Here is an 18364-nt window from a genome sequence, read left to right on the forward strand (position 1 = left end):
GAAAAAGACAGGATAAATATTAATCAAACTCTAGATTAATATAATCAACTTAAAATTTTTAAAAAATAAATTTAATTAAAATTTTTTAAATTAATTTAAAAAATAAATAATTTTTCATGAACAAAATCAACTATGTATTTTTACTATAAATATTTTAAAGGTGGGAGAAAAGAGAGGGGGAATGTTGATTATTATATTATAATATTATATTATATCATATTATATTATAATTGAATTAAAACGAGGCGGCTAAGGAAGTCACTCATGTATGATGTATGGATGAAGATTGGAGTAGTAGTCACAAAAAATAAAAGACCATTCAAATGAGAAAACGTTAGGAGGTTGAAAAATATCAAATTATCAACATTTCTTTTTTCACTTTAGATTTTTGGTGACTATATTCACTTTAGATTTAAATTAATATTAACTAATTATTTGTTTTTTCTATTAAAAATATTGGTGTTAGCATTCAGATTCTTTGATGCAAAGTTCCATGTAATGATTTAATAACCGGTTGAATATGAATTAGAGTGGGTGTCCATATAAAAAGTCACAACTCACAGGAATCCTGGGATATGGCATATGATGTAAATGAGTAATAATCGTTAAATTAGTTATTAAATAATATAAAAAAGTAACACATGTGTAAAGATGTTAATTAGTTATTAGATACTATCTTATCTTGGAAGTCATATATGATCAGCAAGGACGCCATCCTTCGTTTAATGGAGCTTCAACTGACCCCATCAACACGCATCTTTCATCTTTGGCTTCTAGATGCCTAGATTTACATAATTTATTCTTTACAACGTTTTTTTTGTTTATTCAAACAGTATCCTCCAACTCGACAGGTTAAAAATTAATCTGTTATGGATCTGAGCTCCATTTAAAGATAAGCAATACTTACTTAAACAGACGAGTAAGCTGACTACTCGACCAACCCTGCTTTATTTTTTACGCTTTAATCTCCCCAAACACATACTGTTAAGAAATGTGTGATTTACTATGCAACTCTAGTTTCAATTATTAGAGTATAATTTGCAAAAGCTAGCAACTTGCCCAACTTGATTAAAACAGACTCAAAGCCTTTAATTATTTTTTGAGAGTTTAGTACAATAATAATCGTAATGAAATTAATTAATCAAGATAAGCGGTAATTATGGGAGAAAAAAGGGATCTAAATTGACGTGCCTTTTGTTGTTTACGAATGAGGCCAATATTGGTTGGCTTTCAATTCCAACTACATTAATAAGGATAGGGTGTGTCGTTGAATCTATTAAATATTGACCCAATGGAATATTACATATATAGCCAATAATTAATATTTATATTTCATATGGTCTTGGGCTTCTAGATAAGACCAAAGCAAAGCAATGCAGCCCTCAGTACCGTATTATTAGATATTAACATGTAGCCTATCAATTTTGATGCTTTGGCTTATTTTATTAGATATTATTATGATTGTTAATTAAATTATTATAGTCTAAGGTCTGGACGTTGAGAGTGTGTACGTAAAAAACAATAAACAAATTCAATCAATGTTAGTCTGCTTTCTCATGCCATGACTCGCTGGCCCTACCATCCCTAATATTTTTCATAAATATCCTTCTAGATGGTTGATTTTCTATCTTTCTTTTCTTTTTTTAATATACAAATATAAATTCATTTTATTATTCTTTCTTCATGTGTTTGATTTTGTCACATCTCAACAAAGTAATATTCTAAATAAGTTTTTTAAAGAAAATTTTAGTTTTTAATTAACTTAATTTTAAATTTTTTATTTTATTAAATAAATTAATTTTCACATCAAATTAACTTTTTACGTGATTATTTGTCCCAAATTTTTAGGAATGAATGACTGATTTGTAATAAAACAAAAAATAAAAAATGAACTTGATGATAAAAAAATTATTAAGAATTATGATTTACAACTAAATATTTGTAAAAAAATAAGTTTCTTTTCTATAAAATATTTTTATAAAATAACAACACAGAATTATTTGTCCCAAATTTTTAGGGATGAATGACTGATTTGTAATAAAACAAAAAATTAAAAATTAATTTGATGATAAAAAAAGGTGAAAACTCAGGTACAGTTCACTTCACGTGAAGTTGATAACTGAGAACCGTTAGATGATTTGACTGATTTGACTAAATTTTTATCTAACAGCTCTCAATTATCAAATTCACGTGAAGTCGACTGCACCTGATTTCACCTAAAAAAATTATTAAGAATTACGATTTACAACTAAATATTTGTAAAGAATAAGTTTCTTTTCTATAAAATATTTTAGTCTTCGGTTTCCATTTTCCAAATTAAAGTACAGAGGGAAAGTACTAAGAGTTAAAACTGTACCTCCTTGAATATAAAACTAAACAAGTCTTTTATTTATACAATGTTTGACTTGAAACTTGAAAGCATGTATTCTAATTTCTATTCTATCTCTTTTGGAAATTGAAGAGTTTCACAGAAAGAGCAAAGATAATAGCAAAGAGCACAGCAAAAGCAACAACCAGAATTGCAGCAACTCCTACAAAATCATTTCTATAACCAAAGTATCTCTTCAGAAACTCTTCCACTGTCTCATTTGACTCAATTTTACTTGTTATGTCTCCAAATTGAGATGCAACCAATCCATATAAGGTCCAAGCCACTGGACATGCCCAATAGTACCATCTCCACCACACAGCAATGTTCTGCCATAAAAAACAGAACACCATTAGTATGTACATAATTTTCTAACATGGAATTGTTTATTGCATTTTGTACTTACTGGTCTTGGGACAACAAATCCTGAGAAGAGATTCCAAATTGCATAGAATGCACTAGCCACAATTGAAGCAACATGTTGGTTTGGTGTTATGGCCACAGCCATCATGCCATAGAAGGTGAAGTATAGAAATGTGAAGAACATGAAGAAGAGATACCAAAAGAATTTGGATGCAACCCAATCAAATCCAATCATTGCATAAACTATGAGGCCATATGTTACAGCTTGTGCAAGAATATATGGTAGCTCTATTAGAACCTGGAGTGAAACAAAATGGATCAGGTTACATTAATTAGTACTCTCAACTCTTTAACTATAACTTCCCAAAAGATTAATCAAGTTACCTGTGCAAATGCATAGGGGAAGGCCGAATACATTCCGGCCGCCCTTTCTCTATAAAAGACGGTTCTTTCTATGGCAACCACTGGCTGAACAGAAGAAGCATTCTGGACTCCAAGGAAGATAACAGCATTGTACATTGAACCTATAGCATTAAACAGATCCTGTTTTCTTGTCCTACAAGTTAACTCAAAGGGGGTCAAATTTCTTGTCCTACAAATTTCTTGACCTTAATTCAGACTATTTAATCAATATAATAACTCACTTTTTGGATCCAAGATCCCAGAACATGGTTCCAAACATCAAAGCTACAAATGTAGTGAACAGATATCTCACTGCTGTATATGGCGGATTGCGCCAATACGACCAATGTTGTTTCCACAAACAAGCCATACATTGGATGAAAAATGGTTGTGCATATTGAGTAGGAAATTGAAGCTCCTTGGAACCAGGAGCAGGCTTGCTCAATTCTGCCACAAGATCTTTATTTCTCCTAAGGTATATATAGGCAAAATTTTTCAGCATAAGAAGTTAAGAACACAGGTTTTATCATAACATTAAGGAATATCAAAGTTGTTTAGTAGAAAAATGAGTAAGATTACAAAGTAGCTTACCTATAAAGTTCTGAATTTTTATATATATCAGCAAAGTCAACATTTAAATCCATTTCTCGTGCTGGAGTTGTGATTTCCAACATCCAAGTTGCAGGGTTACATCCATCTCTGATCTTATTGACCCCTTTAACAGACTAATTAAAAGTAAAATTTATAAGCAGTTAAATAATTGTCTTTTTTTATGATCTTTGAGCTTTTCGAGACAAATCATACCTCAAAGTAGTTGATGAGTTGGTATGAATGACGGCCTAATGGGCCGACATAAATTTCTTGCCCTCCACGCTTTAATAGGAAAAGCTGCAAGAAAATTTGAAAAAATGTAGCATCTTGTTTTGTTGAACATGATTATATCTCAAATTTCAAGTCTCACCTCATCAAAAGATTCAAATATGTCAATGCTTGGTTGATGGATTGTACAAACAACAGTCCTTCCTGTGTCAACAGTGTTTCTAACTGTTCTCATAACAATAGCAGCAGCTCTAGCATCTAAACCAGAAGTAGGTTCATCCATGAAAATTATGGAGGGATTAGCCACCAATTCAACTGCTATAGTTAACCTCTTTCGTTGTTCGGTAGAGAGGCCACTCACACCAGGCAAACCAACCAAAGATTCCCTAAGAAAGTTCAACTCTACAAGCTCCATGACTTCCTCAATGAACATCTATAACAACTCATTAGTAAATATAATTATATAACTATTAACCAACTCTTAGGCTTGTGTGATACAAGTGCTAACCTTTCTTGTTTCATGATTGATTTCGGGCGATAAGCGCAGCCATGCTGAGTAAAGTAAGGATTCATAGACAGTAACATGAGGAGAATGAATATCATTCTGTTCACAGTAACCGGATATTCGAGCAAATGTTTCTTGCTTCTTAAGGTAGCCTGAGATTGTAATAGTCCCCTCAATATAACCCCCGGTCTTCCTTCCGGCCAGCACATCCATCAAAGTTGTTTTTCCAGCTCCACTTACACCCATCAAAGCTGTGAGAACACCTGGCCTGAATGCGCCGCTAACGCCTTTCAGAAGGACCAATTTCTCTTCAATCACACCCTGACTCTTCATTTCCTGCATTGTAGAACAAACCAGACTTTAAGACAACATGTATTTTGAGATCTTTAGTCCAATATTTACACTGAAAATTTAGTGACCTGTGGCATGTCCACTGAATATGTGATTTCATCAAAGATGAGAGAATGTGGTTCAAATGGAAGAACCATTCCTCTTTTTCTCTTGTCAACTGCAGCCTCTGGCCTAATTGATGCAGACCTTGAAGTTGAAGATATAGTTTCTGTTCTGTTGTCACCTGCACAATAATTGAAAGCTTTTTACAGATTCCAAAAGACTTGATAAGAATTATGATGAAATCCACATACATATGCATGTATACTCACCTATCTTGATCTTGCTACTAGGTGCAGTGCTTCCTCTGAGTGGCAATTCAAGGCCTTCTTGATCATACTTGTTTCCAAGAGATCCTTCTGAGATGATAGCTTGCGGCTTCTTCAAGGCTGCAGAATCATTAGAATAGAATATATATAAGAAAGTTATAGTAATCATTTTGTGCAACAAGATTAAAGCATTGAGGAGGAAGATACTGACGGTTGAGATAAGTGAGAGCGAGAGTGAAAGTGATGTTCAACAGAATAATGAATCCAAACAATGCCACAACCCCAATCCAATACCAGTATGCATGCTTGAAGAATCCACGTGACTTCAGAATCTCAACTCCAAGTGGATCAGTTGAGTTTGGAAGAGCCTGCTTAAGATATATTTTCAAAATATGTGAAAAGCTATTTTGAAGAGTTACATCTCTTCGTAGAGTTGTGACTTAATCAAAAGTTATGCCTGTTAAAAGGTTGTAACTATTTGAATAGTTATGTTTATTGAAAGGTTGTAACTATTTGAAGTTGTGTGTTGAGTACATAGCTGCATGTACTCTGTCTCTATAAATTTCCCTCATTTTCATTATTGCTAGACAAATCATCTCAACACTGTCTTTATGCGAATAGAGAATATTATTTTATAAATTATCATTTAGTATAAGGCTTGACTGTGTGAATGCATAAACAAGTCAAGTGTTCTTCACTGTATCCTACAGGAAATTCGTCAGTAACCTACTTCTCTCATAACTCACAATCTTTAGGCTTAATTATTCACCAATAAAACAAGAATGGCCGCTGCATCAATTAAGGAGATGACGTCGAATTTAGTAGCTATTCTATAGTCACATAGACATCATTTGTAGTTCAATAATTCAGGAACTTACATGGTTCCAACTCTTGCCAAGGAACTCATTCACCATTATAGCATTCTGCTCATACATTATAGGTGAGATCCAGTAACCCCATATCCACCATTTCTTGATATCCTCTGTGTAATTAAGGGACAAAACAAAAAGCAAACCATTTTGAGTGAAATCAACTCTTTATATGATAATGAATAGTTTGCACTTTGCATATTGATGTACCTCTTGACAAGATGAATCCACCCAAAGTTAGAAGAGTGACTATTGCAAATGATCCAAATGTGTTGGCAACAATCATGTTCCTACCAATTGCTGCAATGGAACGAAATAGAGCAGAAGCCATTTGGCCAAGTAGGAACAACAGAAGATACTGCTTCAAGAATCTGCATATATTTGGGTCAAATCCAATAACATAGTAGGTGAGTGATACCCAAACAACAACTTCAACCAATGTGACAGGGATTTTAAGGATCCAACTGGGAATAGCATAGGCCCATGCAGGGTAAAATAGATGATCACGTTGCTTGTAAAAAATTGGAAGCTTCCCAATAGTCATGGAGATATCAGCCATCCCATTAAACATGATCATTACTACAGTGAAGAAAAGTGCTCCGGTGTAAACTCCACCATGATCCACTGAATCGTGATGCATCTCAGTTCTAAGGAATACTGTCATTGTAATCACAGCCATTGCTGAGAGCTAATGGCAAGAAGAAGAAAAACAAGAGGTGAAACTCAATGAATGAATGGATGAATCAATCAAACACAGCAACATTTTAAGGCTTTGTAAGACCAACCAGAGATATCTTGAAGATGTAAACAAATGAGTTCCTCTTCATAAGAAGATACTCTCTTGAGAAGTTAGCTTTCAGAAGCTCCTTTTTGCTAACTCCATACTTGTCAGTTGTTAATGCAGCAGGGTGGTTCTTTGTCTTATCAAATGGAACTGCTAACTCATCTTCAATTTTCCTTCCTACATGGAAGCTTTTAAATGCCTCAGAAAATTCATTAGCCGTTACAAAACTATATGTCTTCTCCTTGTGCATCCAATACTGTTCCTGATCCTTTCTAGAAGTTACCTGCAGGAATAGATAGATACATATATATATTTCCACATATCTTATTCAAAATTTCATAATTAAGTATGGAAGGAATGTAAAGATTGGCCTACTTCTTGAAGGAAGTCTGCTATGCCTTTCCTCTCAGGGCATTTGAATCCCATGGACTCGAAAAATTCGAGGACAAGCTCTCGGGGTCCATGGTAGACTATTTGGCCATCTGAGAGGAGGATAATGTCATCAAAAAGCTCATATGTCTCTGGCTCTGGTTGCAATAAGGCTATAACTGCAGTTCCCTTTAGAATATGAACAATTTGTCTAAGACATTTCATAATTTGAACAGTTGTGGAGCTGTCTAGCCCAGTAGATATGCCATCCATGAACAAAGCTTTCGCCGGCCCAACCAACATCTCCCCTACAAATGATTCACATAAAAGTTGAAACAGAATTACACACAAAATTGATGGACTAAGAGTTTGATCACTACCTGTGGTAACACGCTTTCTTTGTCCCCCGGATATACCACGCAACATTTCATCCCCTACTAGAGTATCAGCACATATTTCTAAATCCAAGATCTGTAAATCACAAATTAGATCAATAGTAGAAACCATAAAGACAGTATTTGTGTTTTTGATGATGCAATATTGTGAGAAATCAGAACTCAGAACTACTTGAAGTAGTTGAAGATGTCACCTTTAGTATATATTCTGTTATCATCTGGTTTGCTTCCTGGCCTTCAGATGCTGTTGCCTAGTATTATTAGAAAGCCAATAAGATCAAAAGGTTGTGTATCAATCAAAATGAATGGTTTAACTGAACTTAGGAGGGAAGAGTATAATAGAATCAATTGCTGAAGTTCATTTCTAGAGAAATAGTAATGCTTGCTAAGTTGCTATGCAGATTTTCTAGTGGATCATGGAGTTAGTTTCTTTCACCTTCATGTATATATCAATATCTCGGTCGGGTTTAATTTTTGCTGCTATCTCTCTTCTTGATAGTTCAGAAAGCAAGTCTGCACATGGCAAAATGTAATTATAAGTCATGCTTAGACTACAGTTTACAGATTTGGAAGCTATCTTCTTCAACAAGAACAATTTAAGGTAAAATTTGACTAACCGAATCTTGAACCAACCCCTTGACACCTTGCTGAGAAAGCCAAGGTTTCCCTCACAGTCATTTCTCCAATATGAACATCATTCTGGCTAATGTATGCTGCAGTTCTTTGAGGTACAAACTCATTCATCTCATGACCATTATAGGTAACTCTGCCACTAACCTACAGCATATTTATCAGTAAAAATTGGATATAAGTGATTTGATTTGATTAGATTATATGATTGATGCATACATGAAAGAAGCACTTTAACCTTAAGATCTTGACCAAGCTTTCCTGCCAGAGCCAAAAGGAGTGTGGTTTTTCCAGAACTTGGAGGGCCTAAAAGCAATGTCATCCTGAAAATGAAAACAAAATGTAATGGTGAATAGGAAGATGAATAAAGTTTGAGCTTCAGGATTTCAATTAGTCATATCTTCTTACCTACAAGGTCTTACAATTCCACTAACATCTTTAAGAATGGTCACTTGCTTCTTTTTGCTTGAAAGGATATGAAGATAATTCAAATAACTCTGGAAGATTAAAAATTTCAGAATAAGTACAAATCTTACACAAACTAAAACCAACAACAATCTTGATTGAAGCATCAAAGGAAAGAGAGATTTAGAAATCACACATGGTTTACCTCAACTATATTAACAATGAAGTTAAAAAAGGTGGGTAAGGCTCTGCTGCCAACATGAGCTTCTGCCTCAACATTTAGATGCTCAAACCTGGCTTCAATTGTTGGAATATGGATTCCAACTCTAGAAAATATTCAAAGGAAAGTTATGCAATTTAAAACTGTTAAAGAAAATAAAAGAGAAGACAATCTTTAACAATGGATATTATATATACCTATCAATTCTTTCCCTCAGCTTCAACAGAAACTTCTCATTATCCTCTTCAGCAGCACCTACCAACCTTTGCAACACTTTCTTTCTTTCAAGTGTTCCAATATCAGTGACATCAATCTCACTCACCTCACCATTGGATGCAGTTAACAAGCCTCTCTTTAAACGATTGTAAGTAGGGAGTTTCTCAAGTGCAGCCCATTTGAGAGCTTCATCATCATCCATTACTTCATGTGAAGACTTAGAGAAAATAGTGTCCTTTGCACTGTTTCTCCAAAATGAAGAACTGCTTGCTCTTAAGCTGCTTGCAGCTTTATACAGATCACCACTTTCCATTCTCTAAGAAATAAAATTGCTCAGACTCACTTAATTAATCTACTTATCTTTTAATAATGGTCTAGTTTATCCATGCTACTATTATTTCAAACTTTGATCTAAACCAAAGAATGGTATTATCACTTAAAGAGCAAGGAGTGGGAAATTCAGAACTGAAATTTATAGAATAAATGGAGGGTGATTTCTGTAGCATGATAGTGTTAAAAGTGTTTACCTGCAGTATCTAATATCTACAAGTAGTTGACTTTAAGTTCATCACAGTATTTAATTTACTTGGATGAAGCACTGTTTTCTTGTTGTTTTAGTGAAAGCAAGATTAGTAGATTAGTGAATACAAAATGCATGTTTGTCAGCATGTAATCGATTATATGTAGTAGTAGTCTATGTCTTGCAAGTCAAGTTATTACAACTTTGTTTCAATGTTTCGTATTTCATATTACTTGTTCTTACACATAGATTTTGATACATTGTGTTGTCACCTGTTTTATTCGCTATAAGGAAAACCAGAAGAGTTAATGGACTTGAAAATTTTGATAATCAACCATAATAAGAAAAGATTTGGTGGTAGGTAAGTAAATATTATTATCCACCAAGTAATATAGATGCATTTTGAAGTGGTGAAACTCGCACGTGCCTCGTTAGATGCATGATGCACACATGCACATTTGTCACACTCACGTAAGATCCTCGTTTTATTTTACTAAAGAAATCAGGTTTAAATTTCTGTCCATTTTTTTGTTTATTAAAAATTAAGATGTTAACATTTTTCAACAGACTTCAAGCATGTTCAACAATTATTAATAGAGTAAATACCCATTCGGCCTTGACAATTATTTCGAAAGGACAACGAGACTCTTAAAAATAAAACATCTAATCTGGCTTTTGTTTTTTTTACTGATTAATAAAACATAAACTTTTTTTGACACATGGACTAATCAATCTCATAAAAATAAAGTTCAAGAGTTGGATTGAGTATTTTCTTTTGTCAAAAACCTCGTTATCTTTGAGATAATTATCAGGGGCGGTTTTGGATTTTTCTCCAATTATTATTTTGTGTGTGGGACCTGACACCAATTTGTTTTCTGAAGCATACCTTTAAATGGGGACTTTTATTAAATTGTTTCACCACTTGTTTTGGGTAAGGTTAATTTGGTATTTTTAAAAAGTTTGCATGAAGAGTATAAATAATTAAATACTATAATAAATTAATTCTTACTTACTCCAATCCCATGTAACCGTTACAGTGCACAAGGGTGACATTCCCAAATTAAATTAAAATTTTGAGTTTGAAACCCTGAAAAAGTTGAAAAACAGAATCGACCGTTGGTTCCATCAAACAGAACACGCTCTCCCCTCTGTTTTCTCACTCCCCTGCTTCTGAAGCTACTGCAACTTCTTCCAACCAAACGATAATGGCAGAAGATTATGGATTCACACAAGAGGAAATGGCTGTGACTGAGAACCTTGGGTACCCAAAAGCGTATGCTAAACTCTGCAGGGATCGTGGTTTCACTCCCTACCGCCATGGCCCTCCCTTCACTTTCATTCCTCATGCTTTGCATGAAGACGACGTAAGCAGAAAAATTCGATTTTTATCTTTATTATTGTAAAGGTGGGAACTTTAAGGGGAAAATGAATAATGGGTTTATGGTTTGTTGAATGATTTCGTGGTATTGGGCAGATTAAATTGAGCTTCAATTATGTGGTTTTTCTTTTCTTAGGCTGAAAGAGCAAGTAAATTAGATCAAATGTTTCCGATTATGGATCTGAAAGCTAAGCCAACCACGAAGCCAAAAATCTTCGTCAGCATATTGTGGAAGCAGCTTAGCCATCTTGGGTAAGCACTTCAATTTTTTGGTTTCTGAACTTTGCAAATTTTCAATTTTTAAATTGAAGTGAAAATTCGGAAACTTTTTTTAGATCAATTTGATAAATCTTCAGGAATGCTGGTTTTGACCCTGCCGTAATTCGAGTAGATGGTTATGGCAATGTGCTGTATTATCATGCTGACTCAGCCTCTCCTCTTGCCTGGGACATTGATCACTGGTTTCCTTGTTCAAGTACTCTCTCTCTCTCTCTCTCTCTCTCTCTCTCTCTCTCTCTCTCACACACACACACACACACACACACACACACTCTAATAAGAATGTGTATGAAACTATAATGTTGCTTCTTTTGTGGATGAACTATGAAGGGGGAGGTTTGACAGTGTTGAGCAATCTAAGGATATTGCAGAGGCAAGTCTGTAAGAGGAAGAAGAATAAGCTGGAATTCTTAGTCCCATGGTGGGATTTCCAATTGGGTATCTCTGTAAACCAATTCCTCTCCATTTTTGCCTCTTCAAATTCAGACTTTAGGTAGGTACATTAATTTAATTTTTTGTTTTTCCAAGTATTCCTTACTTTGTTCTTTTGGCATTGTGATATGTAACTAATGAACAAATAATATTTGTTGCTGCAATCCACAGGCACAGGGCATTTTCATTTTTGTTCTCTGAAGGAGAAAACCATGAACTGAATGCTTCACAAATAGTGGATTCCCATTCTTTTCCACAGCACTTCATTGGGCTCAAAGAAAAAGTTGGCCTTGCTCCAGCTGCAATTGTAGAATCTCGAAGGGAACCTTTCGATGTATTGGCTTTAAGAAATCTAGATTATAATAACAAGAAGGCAAGGCCTATGTCTCAAGCAATAGGTTAGTATATGATCATTGAGTGTTGGAACAAGTTTGAGTTAATTAGTACTTTCCAAGTATTAATTAGTAAGATCTAGATTGGTTTTATTATGCCTCACTGTTATCTGATTTTAGAATTTTGATTTCTCTTCAGTATCTTCGAGAAAAGTAAATGCCAATCTACTGAAAGAAAATGAAGACCCGGAATTTGTTAAGAACCCCTACCAAGCCATTGTCATGGCAAGAGATTCTCTGAAGCAAAGAGAAGAAGCTACTAAAATGCAGACAGAGATACAGAAACTAGATAATGAAGTGGATGAACTGAAGCTCAAAAATGAGGAAGAGAAGCTTGTTATTGAAGACCTGGAAATGACACTCATAAAACGAAGGAGGAAGGCAGAAAAATGCAGACGGTTAGCGGAAGCTCAATCTTCTTATAGGAGCATGTTAGAGAAGATGATTAGAGATACCATGCACCAGTAAGACACACTAACCAAAATTTATTTTTCCATAGACATACTTTATCATTATTCTATGGATGATCATGATTTATATGGAGTTCTTATAAGCAAAATTTATGATATGGTTGTATGCCATGATAATGACAATTAAAATTACTACTCATGTAGGAGTGTCTTGTACAAGGAACAAGTAAGACTGAACCAGGCTGCAACTAATGCACTAATGGCTAGACTTGAAGCTCAGAGGGGGATTTGTGATGCTGCAGAGAGAGAGCTTCATAAGAAGTTTAGACAAAAAGAAGAGATAGAGAATCAGATAAGATCTACATGGGATCAAGGAAGGAAGAGGTCCAGAATAGACGATACCAACTTTGAAGGAAGAAGAGATAGTAATCAAGCTCTCTATTTGCCTGGGATCAGGCCAAGAACACCATTGCACAAGGAGCTCAGACTGTTCTTGGAAGAGGAACAAAGGACATCTGAAGCTGGCTTATCCGCAAATGAAGAACAAAAGCAAGAAGTAAAAGAAGAGGAAGCAAGAATCGGAAAAGAGAAGCTGGAGGAGCATGCCGGATCAGTTGCTGAATTGGATGGAGAAGACTCAATTGAGAATGGAGTTAAGAATCTCGAAATCAATGAATGCAAGAGCAGAGTCTATGAAATTGAAACTGAGGAAGAAGATGAGGAAATCAGGAGGCAGCGTGGGAAAGGAAACGTTGAGAAGTGGCTTCAAATGCTTTTAGAGAAGAGTCCAGAAGCACCGGATCCGGAACCATACGAGACAAATGAAGATGCTCATGGTGGAACTCAAGATATAATAATCCAAAAGTTGAACCAGGTTTTCCCACAACTGGACTTGAAGATCTCCAAGGTTTCAGATTCTGATGACAATGAGAAGCAGCTTCAACTTCCTCAGGATAGAACAGAATGGGAAGCTGGAAGATCTATGGCAACGGGAAACAAAAATTACTCTGAAGAAACTTGCATAGGTAGTGAAGGAAATAGAACTCCCAACTTTGATAAGGTGATGGAAAGTAAGGAACAGAAGAAGGGAAAAAGGCTCGTTAGATCAGAGAGTGCTGGCACCTTGAGGCGAATCCCATCATCACCATTGCTTCTTGGGATGAAAAAAGGTGTCGAATGCATTCGGAAGAAGTCCTTTAAGTGGTGATGATGATGAGGATCTTGCTGCAAAAAACATATTGTTTAGATCATGTTTGACTGTTAGTCTATGCATAATGCATCCTTTATGTTTACTTGATTTTTCTTTTTTTCCTTCTGAATTTGTGTGATGCTGCCTGAATAAGTGAGTGGCCCAAAAAAGAAATTAAAGGAGAGAAAAACTTGTAAAAATGTAAGCATTATATTGTTTGATACTTTGATTTGTGTATAAGATTCTTTTATTCATAGTTGTCAAATATATGTGAGAATGTATAAACGGCTTCTTGTTTTTGCCGCAAGATTCATATTTCTCTTTCTTACAAACCTGATAGAAAGTTGAAACACACATCTGCTATAGTAACTTGATTACTTGATTCACCTTTCTCTTTATCAGACAGAGAGAAATGACCTTGATTGTTCTTGTATACATTGTTTATCAAATCTAACTTAGCACATATAATAATCTTGATGGAGCTGGTTGAAAACATATGATTCTCGAAATTTATGTGTAACCTGGATATATATCTAGAGAACTTTGATATGCTCACATCTTTTATCTTTATTGAATATACTTCAGAGTCGATATTATATTATTTATTTCTGATGCCTAAGTAAAAAAAAAAGAACATGGACATTAAACTATACTAGTTAATCAGATTAATTAATATATAACAAACACAAATGTATGTTTATCAGATTCATTATTAACATTTTCAGGAGGTAGATTTCCTCCACTTGTGAGGAGTCATAACACCTAACACACCACTTTTTAAGTCCATTGGCGTTTCCCTTCCAAACCTGCCACTCTCTTGTTCCATAATCTTCTCTACCTCTCCCACAATGCTGCTGCTTCTATTACCAATACCAAACTTCTTCAACTTGAAGAACAAACCTTTCTTCTTCTCCACCATTCTCTCCAGCTGCACTTGCATTGCATTGCACTGGTTTTGCAGCCTATAAACCTCTTCTTTCAGCTTCCTTATCTCCATCTGCTGAGCACTCATTTCGCGCTTTGACAGGCACCGTAAAGGCGTGTCTAAGCTGCCATTGCAGGGGCTCCTGAGGCCACTGAAGGAGCCACTACTCCAGTCCAAATGGCGGTTTAGCTTAGTTTGTTCAGAGAAGAGAACTTGAATAACAGCTCTCACAGGTAACCGTTCATTTTGAGCTGCATGAAGTGAGGCCTCTGGTGTGAGTTTTCTGCTATCAATAAGCCTACACAGACCCTTCCTTTCTTGCTTTGACACACTTGGATGTGCCTATAACACACAACACAAGTTCATTATTTCAACATTGGAACATCAACATGACACAAGCAGCAAAAAAAAAGAGAGAGATCAAAGCAAGAAAAAACCACAATGTCCATATTATTACATATAATGTACTTTAAAAAACAGTTCATATTTTCTTCACTTTTCTATCCTTTTTTCCTTTTTTATTCTCCTGACTTTTCACCTATGAAAGTCTTTGGATTTTATCTAATTTGGCAATGTTTGTCACATATATATCACCATGTACAACTAACTACTACAAGTCAATAAAAGTCAACCTCCCATGTAATAACATAATTTTGAGCAATACCTGTAATTATGTAAGTATCATGCAGTACAATTTAAGCAAAAGTGCAGGTAGGTACTGATAATAAAGTGGAAAGGATTGTTTTATTCAAATAACATAGAAGAAGAGACTAATGAATGGAGTAACACTATTATAAATATATATACAAGTTTCATATAGCACAGAAAAAAGAAGGGGGAATAAGACAAGATTCTAATAATCCACCTATTTCCATGCATTACTATTTAGTACTATCTGGACAACAGAAAAGACAAATGGAGATAAACGTTGATTAAACCATGTATAACTATAGCCCCACATAAGTCATTCACTAAGAATAATGTTTGTCACACACACATTCACTCACATCTGATCTCTTTACACACATCTTAGATTTCTAGCCCTACCAAAAAAATTTTACTCCCCTGGCCTGCATTATGATGTTGCCAATTCATACATTAGTTTTTAGTTTACTCTTCTTACATTTTCCTAGTTATGACATTCATCCAGATTCCATAATGAGCATACAAATCCCGGAACAAAACAAGAACAATGCATAACACTGCATTTTGGTACATTTGAGAGATAAATCTGTTTGAAAAAAGAGATTAAGACAAACAAAATTTCTGTGAACTTTTTCTTTTTAATATTGTATTACTAGAGGTGAAATTCTTCATTATGAACCAAACTGTGTGTTAAACACAACTATGGCCATTTACAAAACGTCAGTGACGTTTTGTATTTTTTTAATCAAAATAATATTTTTTTAACAAAACGTCAGCGACGTTTTGTTCTTTCATGATCAAAATTTTTTTATTACAAAACGTCAGTGACTTTTTTTTTTTTTAATAATATTTTTTAACAAAAGTCAGCGGATCAAAAATTTTTTTTAATACAAAACGTCAGTGACGTTTTGTACTACTACCACAACTGTGTAAAACACCAAAATGATCAAATACTTTTGTATTTCACATTAAAATTATTCATATATAAAAATTTTAGCCAATTTCTGTCCACTCAAATATATGAACAAGTTTTCTTTATTTTCTTTATCTCTTCTGTCTAAGTATCAACCAATTAATTTGTGTCCCACCAATTCAGCCACTCATAACAACACATTAATTTGTGCTTAATTAAAAAAAAGTGAGAGAATGAGAAGTTACTTTGAGATAAGTATCAATGGCTCTGTACAAGCCATCATCAGTGGCTCTTGCATGAGTTGGAAGAGCTCCAGCGAGTGAAACAAACTCAGACAAGGTGAGATTAGCATCTAAAGCAACCTCAGCAAGGTAGGAATCAATCAGCTTAGCCACCTTAATCAAAGCAGCACCACTCTTAACACCTTCATGGTCCAAGCACACGAACCTCTTCACCAACCTTATCACAATTTCAACATCAAGCAGTGTCCCACAAGTGTGGCTAAACGAAGGTATCATAAGCTCCTTCAATGAAGCCTGGTCTAGCTGCCATGAAATCCGCTTCTCAAGCTCTAACCTGTAACTTCCCTCAACCCCAACCATGTTAGCTGTTCTTAGGAGCCTAAGGAGGAAGTTGCATGGAATGGAATCTTTCTCTGGTGGAAGAACACCAACCTGTGTTGCATGTACAAATATGAATAAGTATTGAATACAATACAATACAGTAGTATTTGATGTATATGGTATTAGAGACTAACCAAGGTTTCAACAAAGAACCTCTTCTTTAGCCATGAAGCTGTGACACTCTCTGGTGATGTAAGACGATCCTTGTTATCAGAAAAGATGTCAGTTGAAGAAGAAAGGTCAGGGAGCCATTTGGAAGCATAATGAGTTATGATTGATCCTATCAAATCAGAACGAACACCCTTTTGCTTGATTCCTGAGAGGGTCTTCACGAAGTAGTCCATGTCCAGAATGCATGCACCATCAAACCAGCAATGCGTTTCTTCTTCTTCTTCTTCTTCTTCATGATGTTGGTGGCAGGAATGGTTGTCATTGTTCATCATTACTGCAGTGTTAAGGAACTTGTTGGCTCTGGTTTTTGTCTCAGTGGTTGAAGAAACCTTATAGTTATTATAGTCCATGAAATGAAAGTGATATGAGCAAGGTTGAAACAAATGATGTGGACAAATTAACCATGCATTAAAGTTATTAAAATATACTCTTCTAGTATAGCTCTCTTTGGTAGTAATAAACAAAATCAAGGTTTGTTGTTTAGTGTAGAACCATTATTTGATTAGTAATGGAGATAGAATAGTTAAGGAGTGTGACAGACACACAAAAATAATGATGTATAATTTAAGATGAAAACTCAGGTGCAGTCGATTTCACGTGAAGTTGATATTTGAGAGTCGCTAGATGAAAATTTAGTGAAATCAGTCAAATCATCTAACGGCTCTCAAGTATCAACTTTACGTAAAAGTGACAGAGTTTCCACCATAATTTAATCTCCCTTAAAGAAGTGTTGTTATGTTAAAGTTAAGTGCAAATAGAAAGTCAGCGTGCAAAACAGTGAGATGAGTAAGTGTACGGTTTGTCAAAATTAGAAGTAAGAATCTGATTGCATTATTATATATAAAAATATGAAATCCTTGCTTTGGCAATTGGCATTGATCTACATAATTGAGAAAGAGCTGTTGGAGGAAGGAGAATTAGGACCACCGGTATCATATTTTATTCTATCCTTATGACAGACACACACACCAAATTGCTTATATATATATATATATATATATATACTGCATGGAAGAGAGAACAACAAAAATAATAATAATAATGCAGCCTCTAAGTTGAAAAGGACTTGAAAGAGACACAAATTTTGTTGCGTGTATAATATATTTATTTACATACCATATAACCATATTGTAGAGGAAAAGAGTGAGAGCACTGAATGATGGAAGCTAAAAGGAAGGAACAGAAATCTGAGAGGGTCCCATTTCCCAATCAAAAAGGTGCATGTTACTGTTTTGTTTTGCATCCCAACGAGGCTCGTGAACCTTCACTATTTGTTCTTTTCAATCAAGACAACTCTACCCTCTCACTGCCATTGCCAATTTGCCATGGACCCCACTCAATTTCTGATTACACACTGATACATACCTTGCAAATATTTTAGAATAAAACTGTCAGGATATTTGCCTAAAGACAAGAATTTGAATGGAACATGTTGTCAATTGGAATTATATATTAATTCTATGTTACTTAAGATAAACCACCA

The 18364-nt window shown here is 34.8% G+C and overlaps 3 protein-coding genes across 5 annotated transcripts; 1 reads left to right on the plus strand and 2 right to left on the minus strand.

The window, feature by feature from the left end:
* Positions 1-2338: 2338 nt before the first annotated feature.
* Positions 2339-9551, minus strand: LOC112703713 (pleiotropic drug resistance protein 1). Of its 2 annotated transcripts, none has more exons than XM_025755284.3 (23): positions 8986-9551; positions 8774-8894; positions 8572-8660; positions 8402-8486; positions 8151-8310; positions 7970-8046; positions 7728-7784; positions 7519-7609; positions 7145-7446; positions 6771-7052; positions 6196-6673; positions 5995-6098; positions 5328-5484; positions 5120-5236; positions 4877-5031; positions 4461-4793; positions 4095-4385; positions 3938-4021; positions 3725-3858; positions 3376-3603; positions 3116-3287; positions 2775-3029; positions 2339-2697 (listed from the first exon to the last, which is right to left on the minus strand). In XM_025755284.3, the coding sequence occupies exons 1-23, from the start codon at positions 9315-9317 to the stop codon at positions 2440-2442; spliced, it is 4362 nt and encodes a 1453-aa protein (XP_025611069.1). In that variant the 5' UTR covers positions 9318-9551; the 3' UTR covers positions 2339-2439. The 2 variants fall into 2 exon arrangements, with proteins under 2 accessions (XP_025611069.1, XP_072056101.1); XM_072200000.1 differs by having other exon boundaries at positions 5328-5487.
* A 984-nt stretch (positions 9552-10535) lies between these two features.
* Positions 10536-13869, plus strand: LOC112703714 (uncharacterized). Its single transcript, XM_025755285.3, has 7 exons — positions 10536-10888; positions 11039-11154; positions 11259-11377; positions 11512-11674; positions 11785-12011; positions 12145-12469; positions 12620-13869. Exons 1-7 carry the CDS (start codon positions 10730-10732, stop codon positions 13620-13622), a joined length of 2112 nt encoding a protein of 703 aa, XP_025611070.1. The 5' UTR covers positions 10536-10729; the 3' UTR covers positions 13623-13869.
* A 385-nt stretch (positions 13870-14254) lies between these two features.
* Positions 14255-18299, minus strand: LOC112703716 (root phototropism protein 3). 2 transcript variants are annotated; one of them, XM_025755288.3, is made up of 4 exons: positions 17998-18299; positions 16845-17210; positions 16333-16761; positions 14255-14871 (listed from the first exon to the last, which is right to left on the minus strand). In XM_025755288.3, exons 1-4 carry the CDS (start codon positions 17998-18000, stop codon positions 14326-14328), a joined length of 1344 nt encoding a protein of 447 aa, XP_025611073.1. In that variant the 5' UTR covers positions 18001-18299; the 3' UTR covers positions 14255-14325. The 2 variants fall into 2 exon arrangements, with proteins under 2 accessions (XP_025611073.1, XP_025611072.1); XM_025755287.3 differs by lacking the exon at positions 17998-18299 and having other exon boundaries at positions 16845-17851.
* Between the last annotated feature and the right edge of the window lie 65 nt (positions 18300-18364).

The sequence above is a fragment of the Arachis hypogaea genome, chromosome 7 (assembly GCF_003086295.3).
Source record: "Arachis hypogaea cultivar Tifrunner chromosome 7, arahy.Tifrunner.gnm2.J5K5, whole genome shotgun sequence".
In the NCBI taxonomy this organism is placed as follows: Eukaryota; Viridiplantae; Streptophyta; class Magnoliopsida; order Fabales; family Fabaceae; genus Arachis; species Arachis hypogaea.

Coding starts and splice junctions, on each gene's coding strand:
- LOC112703713 (XM_072200000.1), bottom strand. CDS start 9,317: ATGGAAAGTGGTGATCTGTATAAAGCTGCAAGCAGCTTAAGAGCAAGC. Junction 5,032..5,119: donor TAGTAGCAAGATCAAGATAG/GTGAGTATACAT, acceptor ATTATTGTGCAG/GTGACAACAGAACAGAAACT. Junction 4,794..4,876: donor ATTCAGTGGACATGCCACAG/GTCACTAAATTT, acceptor TCTACAATGCAG/GAAATGAAGAGTCAGGGTGT.
- LOC112703714 (XM_025755285.3), top strand. CDS start 10,730: ATGGCAGAAGATTATGGATTCACACAAGAGGAAATGGCTGTGACTGAG. Junction 11,675..11,784: donor TCTTCAAATTCAGACTTTAG/GTAGGTACATTA, acceptor TGCAATCCACAG/GCACAGGGCATTTTCATTTT. Junction 12,470..12,619: donor ATTAGAGATACCATGCACCA/GTAAGACACACT, acceptor CTACTCATGTAG/GAGTGTCTTGTACAAGGAAC.
- LOC112703716 (XM_025755287.3), bottom strand. CDS start 17,231: ATGGACTATAATAACTATAAGGTTTCTTCAACCACTGAGACAAAAACC. Junction 16,762..16,844: donor GGTTCTTTGTTGAAACCTTG/GTTAGTCTCTAA, acceptor CATGCAACACAG/GTTGGTGTTCTTCCACCAGA. Junction 14,872..16,332: donor CCATTGATACTTATCTCAAA/GTAACTTCTCAT, acceptor TGTGTGTTATAG/GCACATCCAAGTGTGTCAAA.